Consider the following 20548-nt stretch of genomic DNA (forward strand, 5'->3'; position numbering starts at 1 on the left):
TAGAGGACTATGGGTGCTTGGTGGTGGCTGTGGGGTCATCCTGGACATCTGAGGGGATATAAACCTATATACCCCTAAGTTGTATACAATGTTGCGAGCCAATGTCCCTCAGTTAAAAAACACTACTTAAAAAACTGCTTAAGAGAAAAAGAGGAAGAAACAGGAGGAAGTGAAAAAGAAAAGTAGTTCATTTCAACATGCTTGCTTTAAATTTAGAGCTGCAGAAAGAGTGCTGAAAGGAAGTTACTAAAGCTCTTCAGTTATCACATTTGCAAATTTAAAATCATAGTACCCACCTTGGACAACAGTATAAAGATTGTGACAGAATGTGAAGGCCTTAGCAACTAAGATCTGTACCTACCTCAAAATAAATGCACACAAAGGAAACCTCTTCAATTCCAGAGAGGAAGGTTATGAGAAACTGTTGTCAAGAGAAGATTCACAGTGATTTCTTCCTCTGGCATGCGAGATACCTAATTTTTATAAGAAGGGATGTTTTCAAGGAGGCTAGTTTTTAGGATCATGAAAGATCAAGTTCAAAATTCAAGTTGCTAACTTCCAAAAGGAAAACAAATTTTCATTTGAAGGAAGTCGATATTCTAGCCATTTATTCACAAGGGATAATACATTAGACTATTTTCAGAGTGATTTCTTTTTCCTGGCTTGCTTGCTTTAATCCATTTATTAAATATCATTGCTTGCCGTGTTGGTATTATCCCTATGATACCAGAGTTGCTGGATTTAGTTCCCCTTTGCCGATAAGAGTTTTGAGTAGGAGCAAAGTAGTCCCATTTTTTGCTGACAAATGAGGGTAGCAGTAGAGTGACAGAGAGTACCACTGTTCTGCCAACTAGCAGTAAGTAAACAACCATAAGCAACATTTGATCAACTAATGGCTTGTTCTTAAGTGGCAGAATGATTTGATGCTTGACAAATTCAGTCATTTCAAGTGTGGGAGAATCATCACAATCAGTCATTTCAAGTGTGGGAGAGTCATCACAAGCCATTTCAAGTATAGGAGAATTAAATCAAGGAGAAAGAAACATCTGACATCAAATTTCAGTGAAGGGAATCATCCCTTAAATTCTATACAATGAATCTAACTTCTTTCTACAACAATTATTCAAATAGAATGTATACTGAGTTATTTTTAGGACTCAACATTACTAATTAGGAGGACCCACACAAGATAAATTATCCTCACATAAAAGCCCTTTGTCTTTCCTGGGAGTTAAGATGTTACATCTTAAATTCTGTACAACATGCACTATCTGGCCCTTATATACAACAATTTTCTACTTTTACAAAAAAAAATTTAGAACATATTTCTTGAAGGCTCCTGTGAAATTGATCAAGTTGTTGTCATGGAGAACATGTTGCCGGATCTACAACAGAGAACAGAAAATAAAATTTAAATGGGTAGCATTACTTATAAGTTAATAGTTGAATAATCCATACCCCGAATGATTAAAAATATGTTAAAAATACCACTTCATTATGTCAGGAACTCCAGTGAATTAGGATTTTAAGGGACTCTGACATCTGAAGTATGGTTGATACCAATTACTTCTTTTGCATGAAAAAAACTTTGTTTTTCTAGCAAATTTTGTGAGTCCATTTCCAGTTTTCCATTTCTCTTTAACGAGGGAGTCACTTAGTAATCCTATCTCCTCTGGTGTAGTCTCAAAGTCAGTCATAAAAGGACTGGGATCCACTTTTATTTCATCCTCTGTAGAAACTGGTATAAGCCACACTGATTTCCTAAGAAAAGAGAAACAGACATCAGAGAGGTTGGCATCCTCAGTACCAAGCCTTGCTGAGTCTAAACTTGGGGATGAGCCACTTTTACCACCATTTAATAGCATGGGCATTTTCAACACAGAGTTAGGAGTGTGCCATAGAGCCTGGCCGTCTGGATAATGGACGAGTTAAAAGCTTTCACTACTAGGTGCAAGGAGAGTGCCCAGAAAAACAGACTTAGGAAAATGGACCCTAAGGATGGTAAGTAAAATCTGTGAAACAATCAGACCCAGAGTAGTAGTGATAAAGAAGGGGCATGTGTGTGTGTGTGTGTGTGTGTGTGTGTGTATCCAGTTTTGTTGGCCTTTTCATTACCTATTTCTAAGGAAAGTAAGTTGTAAACATTGTAATTACTCTTAAAATGAGAATGCTTGTTCATTGCTATTAATCTGCTAGCCAATGACAAGACCCAAGGATATTAAGTCAGAACTTTTGACTTTACTCTAAACCCTGGGTAATATATGCGAATGAAAAAGGTCTGTGCGTGTGCTTGTGTGTATGGGTGTGTGTTTGTGCATGTGCATGTGCAGATTCCAGTGTTGGTTTCTATGAGGAATCAGTTGCTTTCTAGAAATGACATTAAATCCCTCAGTCTTGGTTTTGCCCCAAGAAAAGGTTACACCACGGCCTGAATGCACTTGCTGCCCCTGAACTATACTTAAAAATGGGGGATTTTATTTTATGCATATTATACAACAATAAAAATACCAAAGAAAAAGAAAACTCTGATTGTGTTAAAAGATATTGCATATTTGCTCAGAGCTCTAAATTCTTGGTCTGTAAACTCGCCACTATTTTTGATGTTAACTATTTCCACATCTTAAGCAAGGATAAATGTTTTCTTGTTTTTCAAGTGGTTTTCAGGTGGTTTCCAACATCGGTCACTCAAATTGATTAACATTCAAAGTATATATTCCAGTGACGTGGTAAGAGGGTGTCAGGATGTACCACTCTTCCTGGTCTCAAAGTTCTCAAAATGTGGGCGTCCCTTTGAAAGTCAACAACAAACTTAGTTCCACAAAATCACAAGCAGAGTGCATTGAATGACTGGGCTGATGAGCCCTTCCTTCCTTGCAGCTCTAAGAGTTTGGATTTTTTTAAATGAGAGGTTGGTCTTCTCTTTAACATTTAGCCATTTACTCTCTAATGCGACAATCATAAAATGTGGTGGGGGGAAGCATTATGAAGCTAAAAACTGAAAGTTTCTATGCATAATTCTTTACTTATCCAGGTGATTTTGAGTGTTTACTGGCTGGTTTATAGTTCAGGAAGCTGTAACATGACCTAGTTACATTAGATTGTTAGGACCGGGCAAACTCAACACATGCTTTGCTTTTATAAAATGAATATTACGTTTGAAAAATAAAGATAGGGCCTCCTTGGTGGTACAGGGGTTAAGGTCTCAGCACTATCACACTATCGGCATCCACTGCAGGCTCAGTTCAATCCCCAGTCAGGGAGCTACCCACATGGTGCAGCAGACCTCTCCTGTCTTGCCTGCTGCTCCCCTCAGCAGTGTATTTCAGTCAATCTGCCTGTTCTGCTCCCCACTCTGTCTCTGGTGAATCCTCTCACCCCCCACACCTCTGGCCTACACCCCAGTTCTTGTATGCATAAATAAAATCTTTTTAAAAATAAGAAAACACTTTTACAAATGTTCCTGTGGTGCTTGTTCAGTATGATGCTTATAAGGGAGTTTATAGTCTTTATAATCTATGCCTCTGCAGAAGCAGCTGATAAGGTGAAGCTAAAATATTCAAGAGGACTCACCGAGAGGTCAGACACTCCAGGGGGATTGTCTCACTGTCCCAGTGTGTATTTATAGGAATATAGTGTAGCTCAGTTTGAATAAGGAGAGTATACTCTGAAATGACCTAGGAGAGCACAAAGTTTAAGGAGAAGGTATTTTAAGTAACAGAGGAGGCTTACACACATTGGAAGAAGAGAACATTCAAGATCTTAAAAATGGCTATTGCAGGCCTCCCCTGGTGGCGCAGGCAATTGAGCGCAGCGCTGTGAAGCTGTCCGCAGCCTCTGCAGCGCCGGTTCAATTGTGGCTGGCCGGCGAGGGTCCCACATGGCAAAGGCACACCTCTCCTGTCTTGCCGCTGCTCCCCTCAGCAGTGTATTTCATCAGTCTGCCTGTTCTGTCCTCCACTCTGTCTCTGGTGAATCCTCTCAACCTCCTGCGCATCTGGCTTGTACCCCGGTTCTTGTATTAAATAAATAAATCTTTAAAAAAATGGCTATTGCACTTATTACAGGACACTGGGACACCCCTACAGAACACTCTTCTGTTGCTATCTGCAAGGGTGGATTTAGAGGATTAATGACCTCTATAAAGCACTGAATAAAATTTAAGCTCTTGCTAAGTTTCCATGAAATACATTATTAGCCCAAAGATGGTTGAGAATCAGTTCCCCAACCAGTCTCTACAGCTGTGCTGGGAGGTTCTGCACACTGCTGGCTCAATGTTCAATGACAAGGAAGAAACCAGATTGTCATCTACCCACAAATTACCGTAGCTAGAACAAAACTTTTTCTTAAAAAACAACTGGATAATAATTTTAGCACCATGCATAGAAAGGTCTTTAAAATTTTTAGAAGTAATTTTTATAAGTAATCAGTATTCTCACCTTTGTTCTGACGCCACAGTCATGAACAGAGTATACAAAATCATATATGTATGTCTGTATCCGAGTCACAGGGCAACCGCTCCCCAGAGATAATTCCTCAGATAGTATATACCGATTGTATGCACACGGGCTGACAGAGACCATCACCCAGTCCAGAGAACAACTTATTTTCACTGCAGAACAAAATCATGAGAAGTATCAGATATGTGTATGTCTCAAGGGAGAACTCAAAGGATATTCAGCTGTGCCCTTTGTGATGCTGGCATTTCTCTGACAAAGGTAATCATGACTTAAAGAATAGCATACCAAGGGTTTTCCTATTGACATTTTTTTCTAAATACCCACACAGTTATACCCACACAATTATAATACCCAAACAGTTATACCTTTAAATAATTAGATTTTGATTATTTCACAGGGAGGAAAATCAATGCATAAGAATGAGAAAAACAGGGCCTCCCCGGTGGCGCAGCGGTTGAGCGCTGGGTTGCGAAGCTGCCCGCTGCCTCTGCGGCGCCGGTTCGATCCCCGGCTGCTCCCCGGCCACCGGAGGAGGTTCCCACATGGCGCGCAGACCCCTCCTGCCGCCCGCTGCTCCCCTCAGCAGTGTACTTCAGTCCTTCTGCCTGCTCTGCTCCCCGCTCTGGCTCTGGTGAATTCTCTCACCCTCCCGCGCTTCTGACTGTGCCCAGTGCATGTATAAACAAAAACAAAACAAACAAATAAATAAATAAAGCATGCCTCTATTAAAAAAAAAAAAAAAAAAAAAAGAATGAGAAAAACATAATCTTACAGCCCCCTGCCTCCTCTCAATGAAATTAAATTCCAGTGAGGCCCACATATAGGGGACAGAAAAAATTACAATACATTAGAATAGGGTGATGCAGCCTCCATAATATTATTTGTAGTGGGAGAAGGAGAAAGGTATAGAAGAATCCACATACAGAGCAGCCAGAAGCAGAAACAGTCATGGCCACAGAGGCGATGACTGTCTGAAGGGGGAAAACATAGGCAAGTTTTATGGGAAATCCATTTTTACCCTCTATGTTGAAATTGTCAGTGAATCAATAACCACTATTTCTAAGGAATTCATTTTCCCTTCAGAAATAGTAGGAAAAGCGTGCTGGATTGTGACTTAGTGTGCCAGAGGTTCTGAGGGGGTGATCAGAGTTAAATTTCATGGTTCTTTATATTGTTCAGAAAAAAACAAGAACATATTAACTTCAGTGTTTAAAGATGTTTGTTAAATAGGAGGAAGAGAATCTAAATTAGAAGGTAGAAAGGAGCAAGAGAAAAATACCAAAAGGAAGTCAAAAAAGGGACAAAAAGCAAGCAATAAATTGCAAGTGTATCAGTAGTAATAATAAATGTGAATGAGTAAAATTCTCCAGGTCAAATCACTCCCAACTGAATGGAGAAATAAACTATAATGCATTTATATCAACTTCTATAAATCTCCCCTAGCAGCACATCTTTAAAGGAAGGAGAAAAAAGCAAAGCAACCGGAGTTTGACTCATATGATAACTAGTTATTGTCTCCCTTAGAAAGGACATAACGAATAAATTGATAAGGGCTGCCAAGTCTAAAGTCTTACTTAAAAGTTGCCTTTAGAAAACATATACTCATGGAAATGGTCATAAAAAATATTAGAAGATTAGATTTCCTTCCTAGATAGCTTGTCACTGATGTTTTCCACTATTCATGCCAATGTCACCTTGGTAACACGCTATACACCAAACATTATAATTGGAGACATATATATAAAAATTAAATTACCTGTACTATTAAAGTATGACTCATACACATAATTGACCTTGACCCATACTTTTCATGGATTTACATAGTAACTGACACTGTATGGTAATTATGGAAATGCTAAAGGATTTTTTCCATAGCAAGAGCTCATTAAATTATCTCTCTGTAGACAAAGGATTTAACATTTTAGGAACTAACAACAGGTGATTGTTGGAAAAAATAGCTAGTATTTTTTAAAACAACCATGTGCTGTCAATGTTATAGCATTTCCTAACTCTCACAGTAAGCCTACCATGACTCTAGGCAAGTCAATCACATATCGTAGAGCTAATTGTCTTTTAGCTTCTTCCCTATATACTGGTGCTCACTTACGTGTCCATAGCAAAGTAGTAGTAAGTCAGACATAATAAAAGTAGGTTGTAGTTCAAATCTTGACTAAGTATCCCAAGCCAGTAATGGAGAAGAGTAAGTCCTGAGAGATATTCAGGATATTCTGAAACACTTTGGAGGAATTAATTCTTTCCAGATTAAAAAAAAAAAATGCGTAGGGCCTCCCCTGGTGGCGCAGGTGGTTGAGCACAGTGCTGTGAAGCTGTCCGCATCCTCTACAGCGTGAGTTCGATCACAGCCTGCTGGCAAGGGTCCCACATGGTGCAGAAGACCTCTCATATCGCGCCTGCTGCTCCCCTCAGCAGTGTATTTTGTCAGTCTGCCTGTTCTGTTCCCGGTTCTGTCTCTGGGGAATCCTCTCACCCTCCCGTACATCTGGCCTGTACCCCAGTTCTTGTATAAATAAATCTTTTAAAAATGTTTATATGACTAATGAGCAAGAAACCTCCAAAATCTTTTGAGTCTGAAAGTTCTTGATCTTTACAGATAAATCCCTCTCAAGAAGGTGAACAATAACAAAAAAAAAAAAAAAAAAAAAACCCAGGGTGCTGTTTGGGGGAAAAGTGATGTTGAAGAAGGCATGTGTTTCCCACATCTATGATTATAACCTCTGAATAACTTCCCTCGTGTGCTTGAGAGGTTGTTCTAACATCACCTAGATAAAATTATAGAAGAATAGTTCCTAGAGGAGAAAGGCTCCAACCAATAGCTGGGATTAAAGATAAATTCAAAGGATAAATGGTTGAGGTCATACCTCTGACTTCACGGCTTTTATTCCTCCTAATATTGGAGTCAAGTTTCAATTTCACATTCTAAGGTTGAGTCTCAAATAACTAGAAATCATTTAATATAAAAAAAGAAGCCTGAGGCACATGTATAGATCCTATATATATTAATTGAAACAATCTTCCTTACACTCAAGCTCATGGGCCAGAGCCAGGCCTGGATGCCCCTCACCCACCTAGATAGATTTCTCCAGAATCTCAGGTCACTGCTTTCTCCACCTGTGCCGAATTAAAATGATTGAAATGGCAGCAATTTACTGCTACTGCACTAATCTAAGCATTCAGAAAGATTCACATTAGGTAAGACAGAAAAATCAGAAACTATACGTGGTCTTTACTCACAAAGGGTTTACAGGCCAAATAGAGAACTAGGAATTTTCCCATGTCAGATCCCCAGAAAAGGCCCCACCTCAAAAAGAAGGAAGCAGACATGTCTAAGTGACCTCAAACACAAACACACACACACACACACACACACACACACACTATGGAAATGCTGCCTTAGAATAGTTGACATTTAGGCAGGTCTTGAAACTGGTAATCATTTGGATAACAGAAATTAGAGTAAAACAGCAAAAATCAGGTAAAACAGCAAAAATATATTGGTATCAACTTATCAACAACCCAGATATTTGTTTAGCTTTATCCTACTGGAATTGCAGAATGGTTGATAATTTGACGCGGGTAAAGGTCAGACAGCGTTTTAAAAAGAACAGAAGAGTCACATTATCATCCAGGGGAAGCAGGAAGAGTCTGGAAGCAAGAAGGCCAGTTAAGATGGAACCAAGTAAACTGCAATTCAATACAGTCAATTGCTGGTAGTCAGCAGTCGGTTTGACAGGGTGCCCCACACAAAGCCAAGAACTATTTCTGGGGACCTACAAATGAGGGTTGTGATAGAGAGAAGCTCACAACACAGGAGGAAGAAAGAACTCAGACATTTAGGTGCAAAGAGAAGATGTGTCTTCAGCATGTGGACTCACGTTTACTGGCTCGGAAATATTTCTCTCCTAGTGAAGTGTAAGATCAGATCACCTGCATGCAAAGAAATCATTATGAGTAACTCATCCAAGGAAGCTTTCTCTAAAACTGATCATTTACCATAGATTTTCTCAGCATGAGACCAAGTCAAGGCAACAAGGAGAATCAAGACCTCTAAAGCCATAGACACCTTCATGGCGCTGGCCTCCCAAACAACTTTTTGGGAAAGCAAGTGGCAACTGGTCAAAGTGATTTTATATGGTGTCCCCCGCTCAGCTGCCTCTATTTCCTGCTTCATTTCTACTCGACACTTCCAATCAAGGCTAAATGGCAGGAAACTTCTTTTCACCAGGTAAAGTTCAGGTGTGGGGCATTCCACCTAACGTGCTCAATTAGTTTAAATCATACATATTTGAATTTAAAAAATAGCGATTTCTTCATTTCTGTGGGTTTGGCTGGAAGTATCAGCAGCAGAGATGATTAAGTGACTTGACCTGGAACATAAATCACTAGAAGGAGACAGAGGCCCACAGGAAACTTTCTTGACATCAAGAATCCACAAATCCATCTCTGTTGATTCTTCCATACATTTTTAGTTGCTCCAGTCAGGTTGAGCTTCATAATTATGCTCACTTATGTGCTTTTAACATAAGAAAGTATATGTGTGTGTATGCATATATAACACACATATATTTTACATGTATACAAGGATGGATGGAGAGATATTTGTGTTTGAACAGTAAGTCCTTAACATTTTGATCCCTTCATGGAAAGTGCAACTTCAAGCAAAATGACATATAATGAAAGTGGATTCTTGAACAACATTGTTTTTTCAACATCGATGAAGATCAAATTTTTCTCATCAACGTAATACCAAAGTGATATTGACAGGAATGACATTATTTGTGGGGTGTGGGTCTGTATTTATACCACATGATAGCGTTGACACTGTTCTAATCCCAGTAGAATCTACACACCCAGTTTTGGCCGGAATAGTTACTTCAAACTCTATTGGCTCAACTCTATTAGCTTTTGAACTGAACTGATTAGTAAAGAACAAGAAGAGGAAAACTCATTTATCTTTAATACAAATAAAAGATTCTTTAGTGTATGAGCTTCTAATTACACAGACCCAAAGAGGAAAATCTCTTTGTTCACTTTCTTTTGCCAATTTAGAAATGTGTACAAATTAGAAAATTAGTACAAATTATAGATCATTGATGTAATAATTGAAGGTAGTGTTTCTTTTGTAGAAAGAGGATCAGGTGCGCACCAAAGTGAATCTTATGGGGATAACATCCACTTGCCAGCAGGAATGGACTCCTTTCGAAGAGTGTAAAGGTTCAGATGAGGCACAGAAACTCAAGCATCTCATCCCAGGAAATTCAGCAAATAAATATGACAGAAAATTTTCAACCAGTAGAGTCTGGCAGGGCGCCCTTTCAAACCCACTGCTGACTACCAGCAATGCCTGTATTGAATTGCAGTTTACTTGGTTCCATCTGAACAGGCCTTCTTGCTTCCAGACTCTTCCTATTTTCCCTTGATGATGATGTGATTCTTTTGTTCTTTTTAAAATGCTCTCTGATCTTTACCTGTATCGAATTTATCAGCCATTCTGCAAAGTCAATAAGCTAAAGCTAAATAAATGTCTGGGTGGTCAATAAGTTGATACCAATATATTTTTGCTGGTTCACCTGGAATAGTCCCTAATTTCTGTGTTATCCAAATGTTATCCAAGTTTTAAGACCTGTCTAAGTGTTAACAATTCTAAGGCAGCATTTCAGTATCATTTTTTGTGTTTCTTTTTTAAGCCACTTAAGCATGTCTGTTTCCTTCTGTTTGAAACTGATATGTGAATTTCTTATTTCTCCATTTGGTCTGTAAACCCTTTGTGAGTAAAGACCATGTATAGTTTCTGATCTCTCCATTTTACCTAAATGAAGTGCTCCAAATCAAACGCAGCTGTTGTTCTCTTTACGAATCATTCCAACCTTCAGTCGCTATAGCCAGAGTCAAGGAAGCCTGCATATCTCAGCCCTCAAGGCCAGCAGTCTCTCCTCATAAGAAACTCACCTCTTAAATGCAGTCACCTACATGCTATGACAAGCATGGGTCTAGGTATGAGAAGGATGACAAAGGAGAATCAGCCACAACCTAAGTCCTTTCTGATTTGTTCATAAAATATGAAAATAATACCAGCATCTTAGGGAGCCATAAGGGGAGGCGGAGGGGGATCCCCATAAGGGGAGGCGGAGGGGGATCCCCACTATGATAAAACCAACTCCCAGTTTACAGTCAGGGTAAAGCACATTGGCAAGCCCTAAAAGGAAATATTTTCACATTTTTAAAGCCATCACATCATTTTGAATCACCCCACTCATCTATAGGCTCTTATTCACACCTGGTAAAGCAAACCTAATCCACAGAATGAGGAGGAATCTTTCTAACAGCACAGAGGTCTTATCTCCTCTGCTGCAGAGTCAAGAGTCATTAGGGAAATGAAAATGCAACCTTCTTAGCACACTCAGCTGCTGCCATGACATCACTGCTGCAGCTCCAACAGCCCCCTTTGAGCCTCCAGCATGCTCCTTGCCCCCCATTGTTAGACCAATGGAAAGCACAGGTTCTGATTAAATGAAGGGTAGAGGTAACAGGTGCCCAAGCAACCAAGTCTCCTACGGAGGCACCTCTGAGCATGTTCTGTGATGTTTTCCCCACTTTTTTTAAGAGTTTTAAGCCTTGTGCAGAACTATGAAAACACTGTTGAAACACAGCTTTCAACTTTGAAGGTGTAGTAAAGAGCACCCATGTAGGATGGCAGACTTTATGCCACTTTTATTTCAAAACAGGCATCTTTAAACCTTCTGCTCTGGCCTCGGTAATTCTGAAAGCTCAGTATGTTCGCGTATCTGTTAGCTGACCAAGACCTGCAGCTCAATTATATCATGCAACATTTCTAGATGACCCAAATTGTTTAAATATTTTTCCATTCTGGGAGAATATAAAGACATCCTCTTCTAGCTGGAGAGAGAAAAGAAGTGTCTGCATTCACTTTTACCAAGAATAAATTCTGCATCCAAAGAAATGGAGAAAGGAATTTTCCCCCATATATTTTTGCATCCATCATCAGTGTGTTCTTCTCTCGCTCGGAAACACAGAATCTAGACATAAAACAAGTCTGCCCCAAAATACTGGTGATTCCCATGAGAGAATACCAGCCTTCCTTGTCTTTTTTAAAGGAAAAATTTTATATTGCAAAATTATGTATATTCATTGTCAGATTTGCTAACACAGAAATGCACAAGCCATAAACAAAAATACCCACAACCTAATCAACCCAATAATACCTATTAACATTTTAAGATATAGTCTCTTTTCTTTTTATGAATAGCTGGAAGCATCTTTTTCTTACATTGTTCATTTTTGAAAGCACAGCATTTCTCCTGTGTTGACCTTCCCTTTTGAATGAGAACATCTGTGTGCGTACACGTACGTGTGGAGGGCAGCCTCCGGTTCAGGCTCACCACGAATGTGTTACCAGCTCTTGAATGGTACATTCAAAGGCAGTTTCACTTCCAGATACATATTAAATTCTGAAAAGAATTAGAAAACTTCTGTCAAGTCTATGATCCAATCTGTTCTAACACCTTTTTTGGGGTAAGGTTATATTTATTGTTGATTTACATCACATGTCTTAGGGGTATAAGCTTATACCTCTACAAATGTAGGCCAGTAATCCCCCATTGGATGCCCCTCCCACCACATCCCTCTTCTGGTAGCCTTCGTCATAGGCCATTGTGCTCTCCCATCCCCCTCCCATTCTAGATGCCCCCGATCTCTGGTCAGCTGTCAAGGTTTACCTGACCTTTAATTTTGTGTTCTCTATATCCCACATATAAGTGAAACCATCCAGTATTTCTCTTCCTCCTTCTGACATTTCAGCATAACCCCTTCCAGTTCCATGTGTCTGCAAATGGCATGAGTATCTTTTTGATTGCTAATATTCCATTGTGTACATACACTACATCTTCTCGATCCATTCATCTGTATTGAGGTATTTAGGTTATTTCCATAGCTTGGCTGTTGTAAATAGTGCGACAATAAGTAGGAGTGCAGGTTTCCTTTTGAATTAGTGTTTTTGTATTCTTTGGGTAGATAACTAGAAATGGAATTGCTGGGTCATATGGTAGGTCCATTTTTAGTGTTTTGGGGAAACTTTTAAAAAGATAATCTGAATAGGTGTGCATTTCATTTTAATTAGTTCAGGAACATTGAAGAGTAAGTGATCTGGTCCACTAGGAAAACTCCGGTCGCCCTGCTAGTCTGTGAGTGCAGGCAGGGCTGGGTGGTGTGTTGGTGTGACTTAGAAGTCTCCAACACTCAGAATTACACCCCAAAGCAACTGGAATCTTATTCCCAGATATCCACTTCATCAAGATAGGAAGGACATATGCACAATCGCAAATCGAAATTTAAATACTTCCTTGTAGGACATTATTACCAAAAAATGGAAAAGGATTATAATAAGCCAAGGCTCATGGGAAGTCTTTAAGTTGTTGAAGCAAATCCACAGAGAACATACATTCTTTCCCCTTTTTACATGGATTGTGAAAGAAAGTGAAATCTATTCCCCTGAATCTTCCCTATGAGACACTAATAGTTAGAGAGTGGGTAAAGGTTAAAGCTTGTTGAATCTGTTAGAAGAGTATATATATATGCAGAATACAAAAAACTTTGTTAGCAGCTTTATTACAAATTTGACTTCTCAAAGAGTGGCAATTACACTTTAACTCATTTAGAAGTTTAAATGTCATAGATATGCACTCTCCAGAATTCCAGAAGGTATTTAAACAGGTAACAGGTATTGCTACCCATCTTTGGCCAACAGAATAGTGTATCACTGAAACTGGCTCCCACACAGAATGGACCACTTGCTCCTGTGTTTTAAGGAGAAGAGCAACTCACGACATAGGCATTATTGTTGCAGTAACTTGTGGTGAACTGTTTCTGTAGGATAGGAATGAAAGAGAGGAAACAGTTAATTGCTGCTTACCTGTAACTCTTACCTAATTCTTCAGAGAATTGATGGGTGCCAAACTAAAAGTAACCAAATGTCTACCTTCAGATGTAATCTATACCATTATACAACTACCTCAACTAGATCAGATAACAGAAATGACTAACATCCAAGTATTGTCTAGATCACTTTTCCAAAACAATGGACATCAGTGTTGATAGCACTGTCAACTTTGATTGTACATGGTTATCAGATCTCTAGAAGAAAGCTCCTTCATGAGATGTCAAATTCAAAGTCACTGTCTATGGCAGAAGGTTTACTGTACCCTTTTAAATAAGATGTTTCTACTGAGCTTATTAGCTTATGGTAAATGTCTCTGAATTAAGTTCATTTTTTCTTGGGCATATAGAACTCCACGTATTTCTCTGTAGGGATTAGCTTGATATTGGAGATCCCAAATGGGACTCCTGTGACAAACATTTCACTTTGTCACAGGCTGTATTGAAACAATTTAGTACCCAAGACAAAAGCTAAGAGAACTGACCCCTGTGGAATCTGCTCATGTTTACGAGCAACTAGTAAGAAAACTGAGTGCACATGCTGCAAAGCAACAGGCTTCAGCCGAAAACCAGAGCAACAGTATACACATAGGGGTTTACCTTACTTCCCTCACAAGTTACACATAGCAAATAGTTGGTCATGAAGTGACAGACAACCTAGGTTTTCTCACCTTACTCACAGCACCAAGGCTGGGTTCACAGTTATCTTGTGAAGCAGCTGGTGGCTGCTGCCTTTCTCTTCCTTGAGATCTGTTGCCCACAGTATTGACATCATGCCCATTCATTCCAAATGGCAACAGAGATGGGATGAAAAGTCTAAAAGTAGAATTAAAAAATATATAAAAGATTGGTAGCTATGCAATTCTTTGCAGGAAAAATATGAATATATTAGATTTATATTAGTTATAAGTGACAGAAACCCAAAGTAGATAGCTTGGGGAAAAGGAAAATTAGCTCAGTAAATGTTAATTAAAAGTTTGCAATGAACTATTGGCTATTCCATAGCCAAGCTATGGAAACCACCTAGGTGCCCCTACACAGATGATCAAACGGTCAACGAGATAAACTCAGGCCATTTGTGGCAACTTGGATGGAGCTGGAAGGTAATATGCTAAGTGAAATAAGCCAGAAGGAGAAAGAAGTATTGGATGGTCTCACTTATGTGTGGACTAGAGAGAAAGCAAACCAAGGGTCAAAGACAAACTTTAAAACCAATCTTTGAGAATAACTGTAAGAAAGAAAAAAATCAAAATCAACAAACAACTATAAACCAGAGACACACTATGGGGCGGGGGGCGGGGGGGAGGTATTGGGCCCAAAATAAGGGGAGTGCAATTGTATGGGGAATATAAAAATAAAAAAGAATAAAAGGAAAAATAAAATAAAGCCCATCTTTGAAAGCTGCCCAAAGATCTGAAGCATCCCAAGGGAGAGGAGAGAGAACTGGGTGGGGAAAAAGCACAATGGACTGTGGTGGAGGACGGTGGGTACCTTGGTGGTGGGTGTGCTATAGAGACTGCACCTGAAGGAGGACTTTTACTCCCAAAATACTAACAATGTAAACCAATGGTATTACCATAGAAAAAATGTACTTTTTTTAAAAAAAAAGTTATAATGGGATCTTAAATAGGATGTTGTCTATTAATTCAGAATTAGACTTCTAAAGTTAAAGTTGCTGCAAACTAGACTTCTAAAGTTAGAGTTGCTGCAAACTGACTGTTGAGTATGACAAGTATTCTATCTAGGTTGAAGAGATTGTCAACCACCAAATCAGCTACAACCAGACCATACAACCATATCTCTTACATTTAAAATGGGTCAGAGACCCAAATTTTTATCAATGTATATAAAAGATTCTAACCACCATACTCTTGGCTTGTTAAAAGAGAGATTTCCCAGCAAATTAAGGAGCAATTCTATGCTACCACCTTTAAATTACCCTCGCAGTTCCTCACTACCCTGTTTTGAAGAGTTGCCAAGTTTACTTCCTGCTGTTTCTTTCCCTTCTTCTCCCCCAAAGTCAATATAGGCAGTTCCAGGAGAATGACTCAGCTTCAGTGTTTATATATGAAGGGGTAATAATTTTTATTCAATTTTTGCATATTTCCCCATGAATTTAGATAGACCAACAAAAACATTAGCCTGTTTGCTATGGGAGGAACTCTCTGAAGTTACCATTCATAGGGTCTTACATTGCATAGCTACATGTATTTGTCAGTGAGGCTACACATTTAACTATATATTTCACCTTAAAGATTTTACTTTAAAGAAAGAGCTTTAGAGAAATACTTATCCCTAATTAAAAATATGTACAATTCTTCTGTGTATTTGAAAACTTTAATAAGAATTAAAGAAATTTTAGAAATTGCCTCAATGAAAACCTCTATCAGCCAAAGGAGACACTTAAAAATGTGCAAGGGGGAGAGTTGGCTACACGTACCTCTTCACAAAGCAAAGCACCTCAAATTCATAGGCGGTCTGCAACGTTGGCTTATAATGGAGCTTGGACAATATGACAGCATCACTCTCTTGGAACACCTGAAACAGTAGTGGTTTAGTAGGAAAAGCCATGAAATTATTTTGATGGTTTAATGATTCGAATAGAATCTGTTTCAACTTAAAGGGAAATCTGAAAATGGCACTTAACAGAAGTAAAATAATGGATTTGAGTGATAAACACTTTATTCTCCCTTTTCCTCTCATCATTGAGCCTCTTCAGCCCCATCTACAGCACCAGATGGGGGATGGGAAGGCCTCTTAGGTCTCCAGGATTATTTAACATACTTGCCTTCATATATATCCACACCCAGCACTCCAGAATATTAAAACCTAACATCAGATTGAGTCAGAGGATTGAGCCCCTTATTTGTAATCCCCCAATATGTAAATAATGGACATCTATAGAGAATTGATCTCTCTATGATAAAAAGTTGATCACTGAGGATATAAAAATATGAATGAGCTTGAAAATTTAAAAGGAAGAATTGTTGATACTACAGAGCCCCTGAAAAAAAAAAAAATGTAGTTTTAGGGGAAATCGTTGGGGCACTTACAATTTTCTTGATCCCACAATTAATGACAGAATAAGAAAACTCATAGTTCGACAACAGCATCTTTGTCACAGGACAGTTATTTCCCAGGTGTATTTCACCAACTTTAACTTCTGTGTCATTCCCAAAAGGCCGCCTTTTCATTCTGACCACCAGCCAGTCATCGGAGCAGGCGGAAATCACCGCTGAGGAATAAATGCGAAGATGAAATACAATGCAAGTCCCACCTGCACTTTCACATTTTCCAGTAACTGTCTTTTAAATTTAAAAGCAGGTTTCATTTAATAAAATGCTCTATTTAATCCAGTATATCCAACACTATCATTAGCAGGTAATAAATGGAGGCTTTACATTCCTTTTGTCTTGCACACTGATTAAAATATTAGCATAAAAACGTGTCTCCAGACAGAAGTATAATGGAATGACTCATTCCAGAGAACCTAGATCTAATTATAAAAAAAGTGATGGCAGATGATCTGAGATTTGGCCCTGCTCACTGAGCCCACTGGAAGCAGAAGTCATTAGCTTCAGTTGTAAGAATCAAGATTCTATGAAACAGCACTGGTTTCACCTGGTTTCAGGTTTCGTTTTAATGCGACTTGGAAGAGGTCTCACAAATAACTGCCTTAAAGTGCTTCTAGATGAATTAAAACTAGGGTGAACCTCTCAACACTATTGATATTTGGGCCAGATTTTGTTGTTGTAGGTTGTACATTCTAGAATGTGTAGCAAGATTCCCAACTTCCATCCACTGGACACCAGTAGCACCTTCAATGTGACCACCAGAAAAGCTTCTAGATGTTGCCATGTCCCTTGGAATGTAAAACCACCCCACTGCTCCAATATGTGGTCACTGAAATAGAGTGGAACCCAGAAACTGCTTTCCGGACCAACAGCAGGAACAGTGGATGTTAGGCTGGCACTGGATGCTGAGACAATCAGGTTTCCACTCAGGGTATTACTTAAGGTAATAGTAACACTTGGGTTCGAGCTGACTCATGGTCTTCGAGGTCAGTACATCCTTAATTATTCCTCCCTGGTGACTTCAAATCACTTGCCTCAGGTCACCCAACTAAGAGGCAACAAGGCTGGGTTGACTGTTGCTAGAGCCTCAGTGGATAGAGGAGGTGACAGAACCATCCAAATTCAATTACTCATTCCCTATGTCATTTCAGTCTGTCTTTCAGGAACCACAGATAAGACACCCAGCGATCACTAAGTAGGGCAGCCCTTTCTTTTCCTGGGTCTCAAATTATATGAGCCCCAGTTATAGAAGAACCATGGGTCTAGTCATTAGAAGAGAGGTATTGACAGAAGATCAAATAAAACCTGTAAAGACCCTCACATGGGCTTACAAAAAAAACACTGAATTCAGCCTACACAGGGAAGTAGTTATAACTATGCCCCAGTTTTTTATTTTTTTATTGGAGTAAGATAGCATTATAACATGTTTCAAGTGTGCATCACTGAGACTCAACACGGGCATTACTACATACAGTAAGTGCACCATGAAAAGTCCAGTTCTCTCCTTCACCAAAGCCTTGTTCGTTTTGCCCCAATTTCCCAGCTCCCTCCTTCCTTCCCTCTGTAAACACTAATTGGTTTTGTAGTTCAAATTTTTTTTATTTACTTCATTTTCTCTATAGTCTCTGCATAGTGTCTGGGCCAGCTGACCTTTAAAAAATTACGGTGAAAATAAAGCTAACAATGAAAAACAAAACAAAACCCCAGCAACCCAGTTAAAAATGGGAGAAGGATCTGAATAGACTTTTCCAGAAAGGACATACAGACGGCCAGCAAGCCCACGAAACATGCCCACATTTTACTAGAGAGATGCAAATCAAAGCAATGCTACAGCCCCTCATATTCGTGAGAATGGTCACTATCTAGAAAGGATTGGAGAAGATGTGGCAAGCAGGGAACTTTATACACTGCTCGTCACTACTGGTGGGCTTGCTGTTAATGGAAGTCAGTATGGCGATTTCTCAAATTAAAAAGACATTCCAAATGATTTAGTTACCCCAACTCTAAGTATTTACCTGATAAACATGCCCACTTTTTAAAAAGCGAGGGTAGTGGACTACAGACACCCCGAGCTGTGAGTTGATGGTGGAGTAAATATATGTACTTATCAGCCAGGCCTTTACGCGGTAGCACTTTAGAGAACACTCTGGCTGCTTCAAATTACCACCCTCCTAAGATATTTCTTATTCATACCTTGTTCGAACTCAGAAGAATTCCAAAAGAACAAAAAAAGGAGGGTCCCTCCTAAGAGCACCGAGGCCTTCATCTCTCCAGTCTCCAAGACAGAGATCCCAGGAGCAGGAAATGGCGGGGGCTGGGGCTTTCTTGGGTGTTTATAAGTCTCAGGCTACACTCAGCTGCCAGCAATTACCCTCTACTTGGGTCGCACTGGCAACTCCTTTTTTAAAAAGATGGTCCATTCAGAGACCAGCAGTAGCTACATCATTTCATCTGAAAGCTTGTTAGATGCACAATATCAGGCCCTGCCCTAGATTCACAGAATCCATCACCAGATAGTTCAAACGCATATTCAATTTGAGAAGTATTTCTCTTAACACAGTCTCCATCTGGGGCAGCTGACCTTCAAAAAATTATGGTGCAAATAAAGCTAACAATTGTACCTCTCTAGGGGTATGAATATATCTGGGTGATGTCCTAATACCTGTAAGATCCATGATACTTAGATAAGGAACAAGGGCTTTCAAGATTTAATGAGCATGAGGAGCCGCCACAGGAGACACTTGTGATCCGACCTCTTGTGGTTCCACTTTAAATTCCCCAATGTTTAAGGAGATTTGAGCACCTTCTCGTGCGTTTACTGACCACTTCCATGTCCTCTCTTGTCAAGTAACTTCCCCATTTGTCTATTTACTTAGCTGTATCTTATTAATCAAAAAAATATTTCTAAATGTTCTTTAAGGCTAAGTAAGAACCATCAGTCTGCTTTTTCATTGTGTTGGGGTAGCACTTGTTTACAATGTTGAATAGGCTGCAGGTGTAGTGTCTCACTCTGCTGGATGTGTCACGCCACGCCCACCACCCAACCTCCAGGCACCACCCACGACCCTCTTTTCCCTACCTCCCCTTCCCTCTGGTCACCACCATTCTTTTGTGAGAGTCTAAGGGTTAGTTTTTTTTTGCTTGTTCGATTGCTTTTCTCTTTATATTCTACCAACAAGTGAACTCATATGCTGTCGTTCTCCTGATATTTCATTTAGCATAAACCTCTCAAGGTTCCTGCGTGTTGTTGCAAATGGCAGATGGCAAGGGTTGGGACTTTCTTGAGTGTTTACAGGCCTCAGGCCACACTCAGCTGTCAGCAATTACCCTCTACTTGAGTAGCACAGGAATCTTTTTTCTCAAAGGATGGTCCATCTACCAGCAATAACTGCACCATTTCACCTGGCAAGTGGTGAAGTTTCATCTGTTTTTCTGACTGAGTAGTATTCCACTGTGTCTATACCCCACATCTTCCTAATCTAGTCACCTACTCCATCAACAGGCACTTGGGTTGTTTCCATGTCTCGGCTATGGTGAGTAGTGCTGCAATCAGCCTAGGGGTGCATATGTCATTCTGAATTAGTGTTTCCATATAATTTGAGTAAATGCCAAGAAGAGGGATTGCTAGACCATATATTAGCTCTATTCTTAATTTTTTGAGGACCCTCTATACTGTTTTCCATAGTGGCTACACCAATTGACATTTCCACCAACAATGCAGGAGGATTTTTCTCCACATCCTCACCAACATTTACTTCTTAATCTTTGACATTAGACATTCCAGCTGGTGTGAGGTAAAATCTCACTGTGGTTGTAATTCGCTTGGCTTATGAGTAGTGTATCTTCTGATGTTTTTTGATGGGATATTGGGTTAAGTGAATGGGGTCCTTAGGTTACCTCTGAGAAATTTCAGCAAAATTCCCCTTTCACTGGCACACAGCAACTTTACCCAGGAGATGAAGATGTTTGCACAGTCACAGGCAGATGCAGGTTCCATTTTAAGAGGACATGTTTACTAGGGAAAGGAACAGGGAAGACACTTGCAGA

At 39.6% G+C, this 20548-nt stretch overlaps 2 protein-coding genes across 2 annotated transcripts; both read right to left on the bottom strand.

The window, feature by feature from the left end:
- Nucleotides 1-596: 596 nt before the first annotated feature.
- Nucleotides 597-8557, bottom strand: OOSP2 (oocyte secreted protein 2). Its single transcript, XM_037518292.2, has 5 exons — nucleotides 8469-8557; nucleotides 4437-4609; nucleotides 3571-3674; nucleotides 1489-1761; nucleotides 597-1385 (listed from the first exon to the last, which is right to left on the bottom strand). The coding sequence occupies exons 1-4, from the start codon at nucleotides 8542-8544 to the stop codon at nucleotides 1518-1520; spliced, it is 597 nt and encodes a 198-aa protein (XP_037374189.1). The 5' UTR covers nucleotides 8545-8557; the 3' UTR covers nucleotides 597-1385; nucleotides 1489-1517.
- Nucleotides 8558-13046: 4489 nt separating this feature from the next.
- Nucleotides 13047-18822, bottom strand: OOSP4B (oocyte secreted protein family member 4B). Its single transcript, XM_037518293.2, has 5 exons — nucleotides 18695-18822; nucleotides 16481-16662; nucleotides 15868-15965; nucleotides 14099-14243; nucleotides 13047-13358 (listed from the first exon to the last, which is right to left on the bottom strand). Exons 1-5 carry the CDS (start codon nucleotides 18765-18767, stop codon nucleotides 13296-13298), a joined length of 561 nt encoding a protein of 186 aa, XP_037374190.1. The 5' UTR covers nucleotides 18768-18822; the 3' UTR covers nucleotides 13047-13295.
- Between the last annotated feature and the right edge of the window lie 1726 nt (nucleotides 18823-20548).

Source organism: Talpa occidentalis, unplaced genomic scaffold, assembly GCF_014898055.3.
Source record: "Talpa occidentalis isolate TD23 unplaced genomic scaffold, MPIMG_talOcc4v2.1 talOcc4.17, whole genome shotgun sequence".
NCBI lineage: Eukaryota > Metazoa > Chordata > Mammalia > Eulipotyphla > Talpidae > Talpa > Talpa occidentalis.

Coding starts and splice junctions, on each gene's coding strand:
- OOSP2 (XM_037518292.2), bottom strand. CDS start 8,544: ATGAAGGTGTCTATGGCTTTAGAGGTCTTGATTCTCCTTGTTGCCTTG. Junction 3,675..4,436: donor ACTGTGGCGTCAGAACAAAG/GTGAGAATACTG, acceptor GTGCTCTCCTAG/GTCATTTCAGAGTATACTCT. Junction 1,762..3,570: donor CTGGAGTGTCTGACCTCTCG/GTGAGTCCTCTT, acceptor CTCTTTTCTTAG/GAAATCAGTGTGGCTTATAC.
- OOSP4B (XM_037518293.2), bottom strand. CDS start 18,767: ATGAAGGCCTCGGTGCTCTTAGGAGGGACCCTCCTTTTTTTGTTCTTT. Junction 14,244..15,867: donor GTGCTTTGCTTTGTGAAGAG/GTACGTGTAGCC, acceptor TTCTACTTTTAG/ACTTTTCATCCCATCTCTGT. Junction 13,359..14,098: donor GCCTTGGTGCTGTGAGTAAG/GTGAGAAAACCT, acceptor CCTATCCTACAG/AAACAGTTCACCACAAGTTA.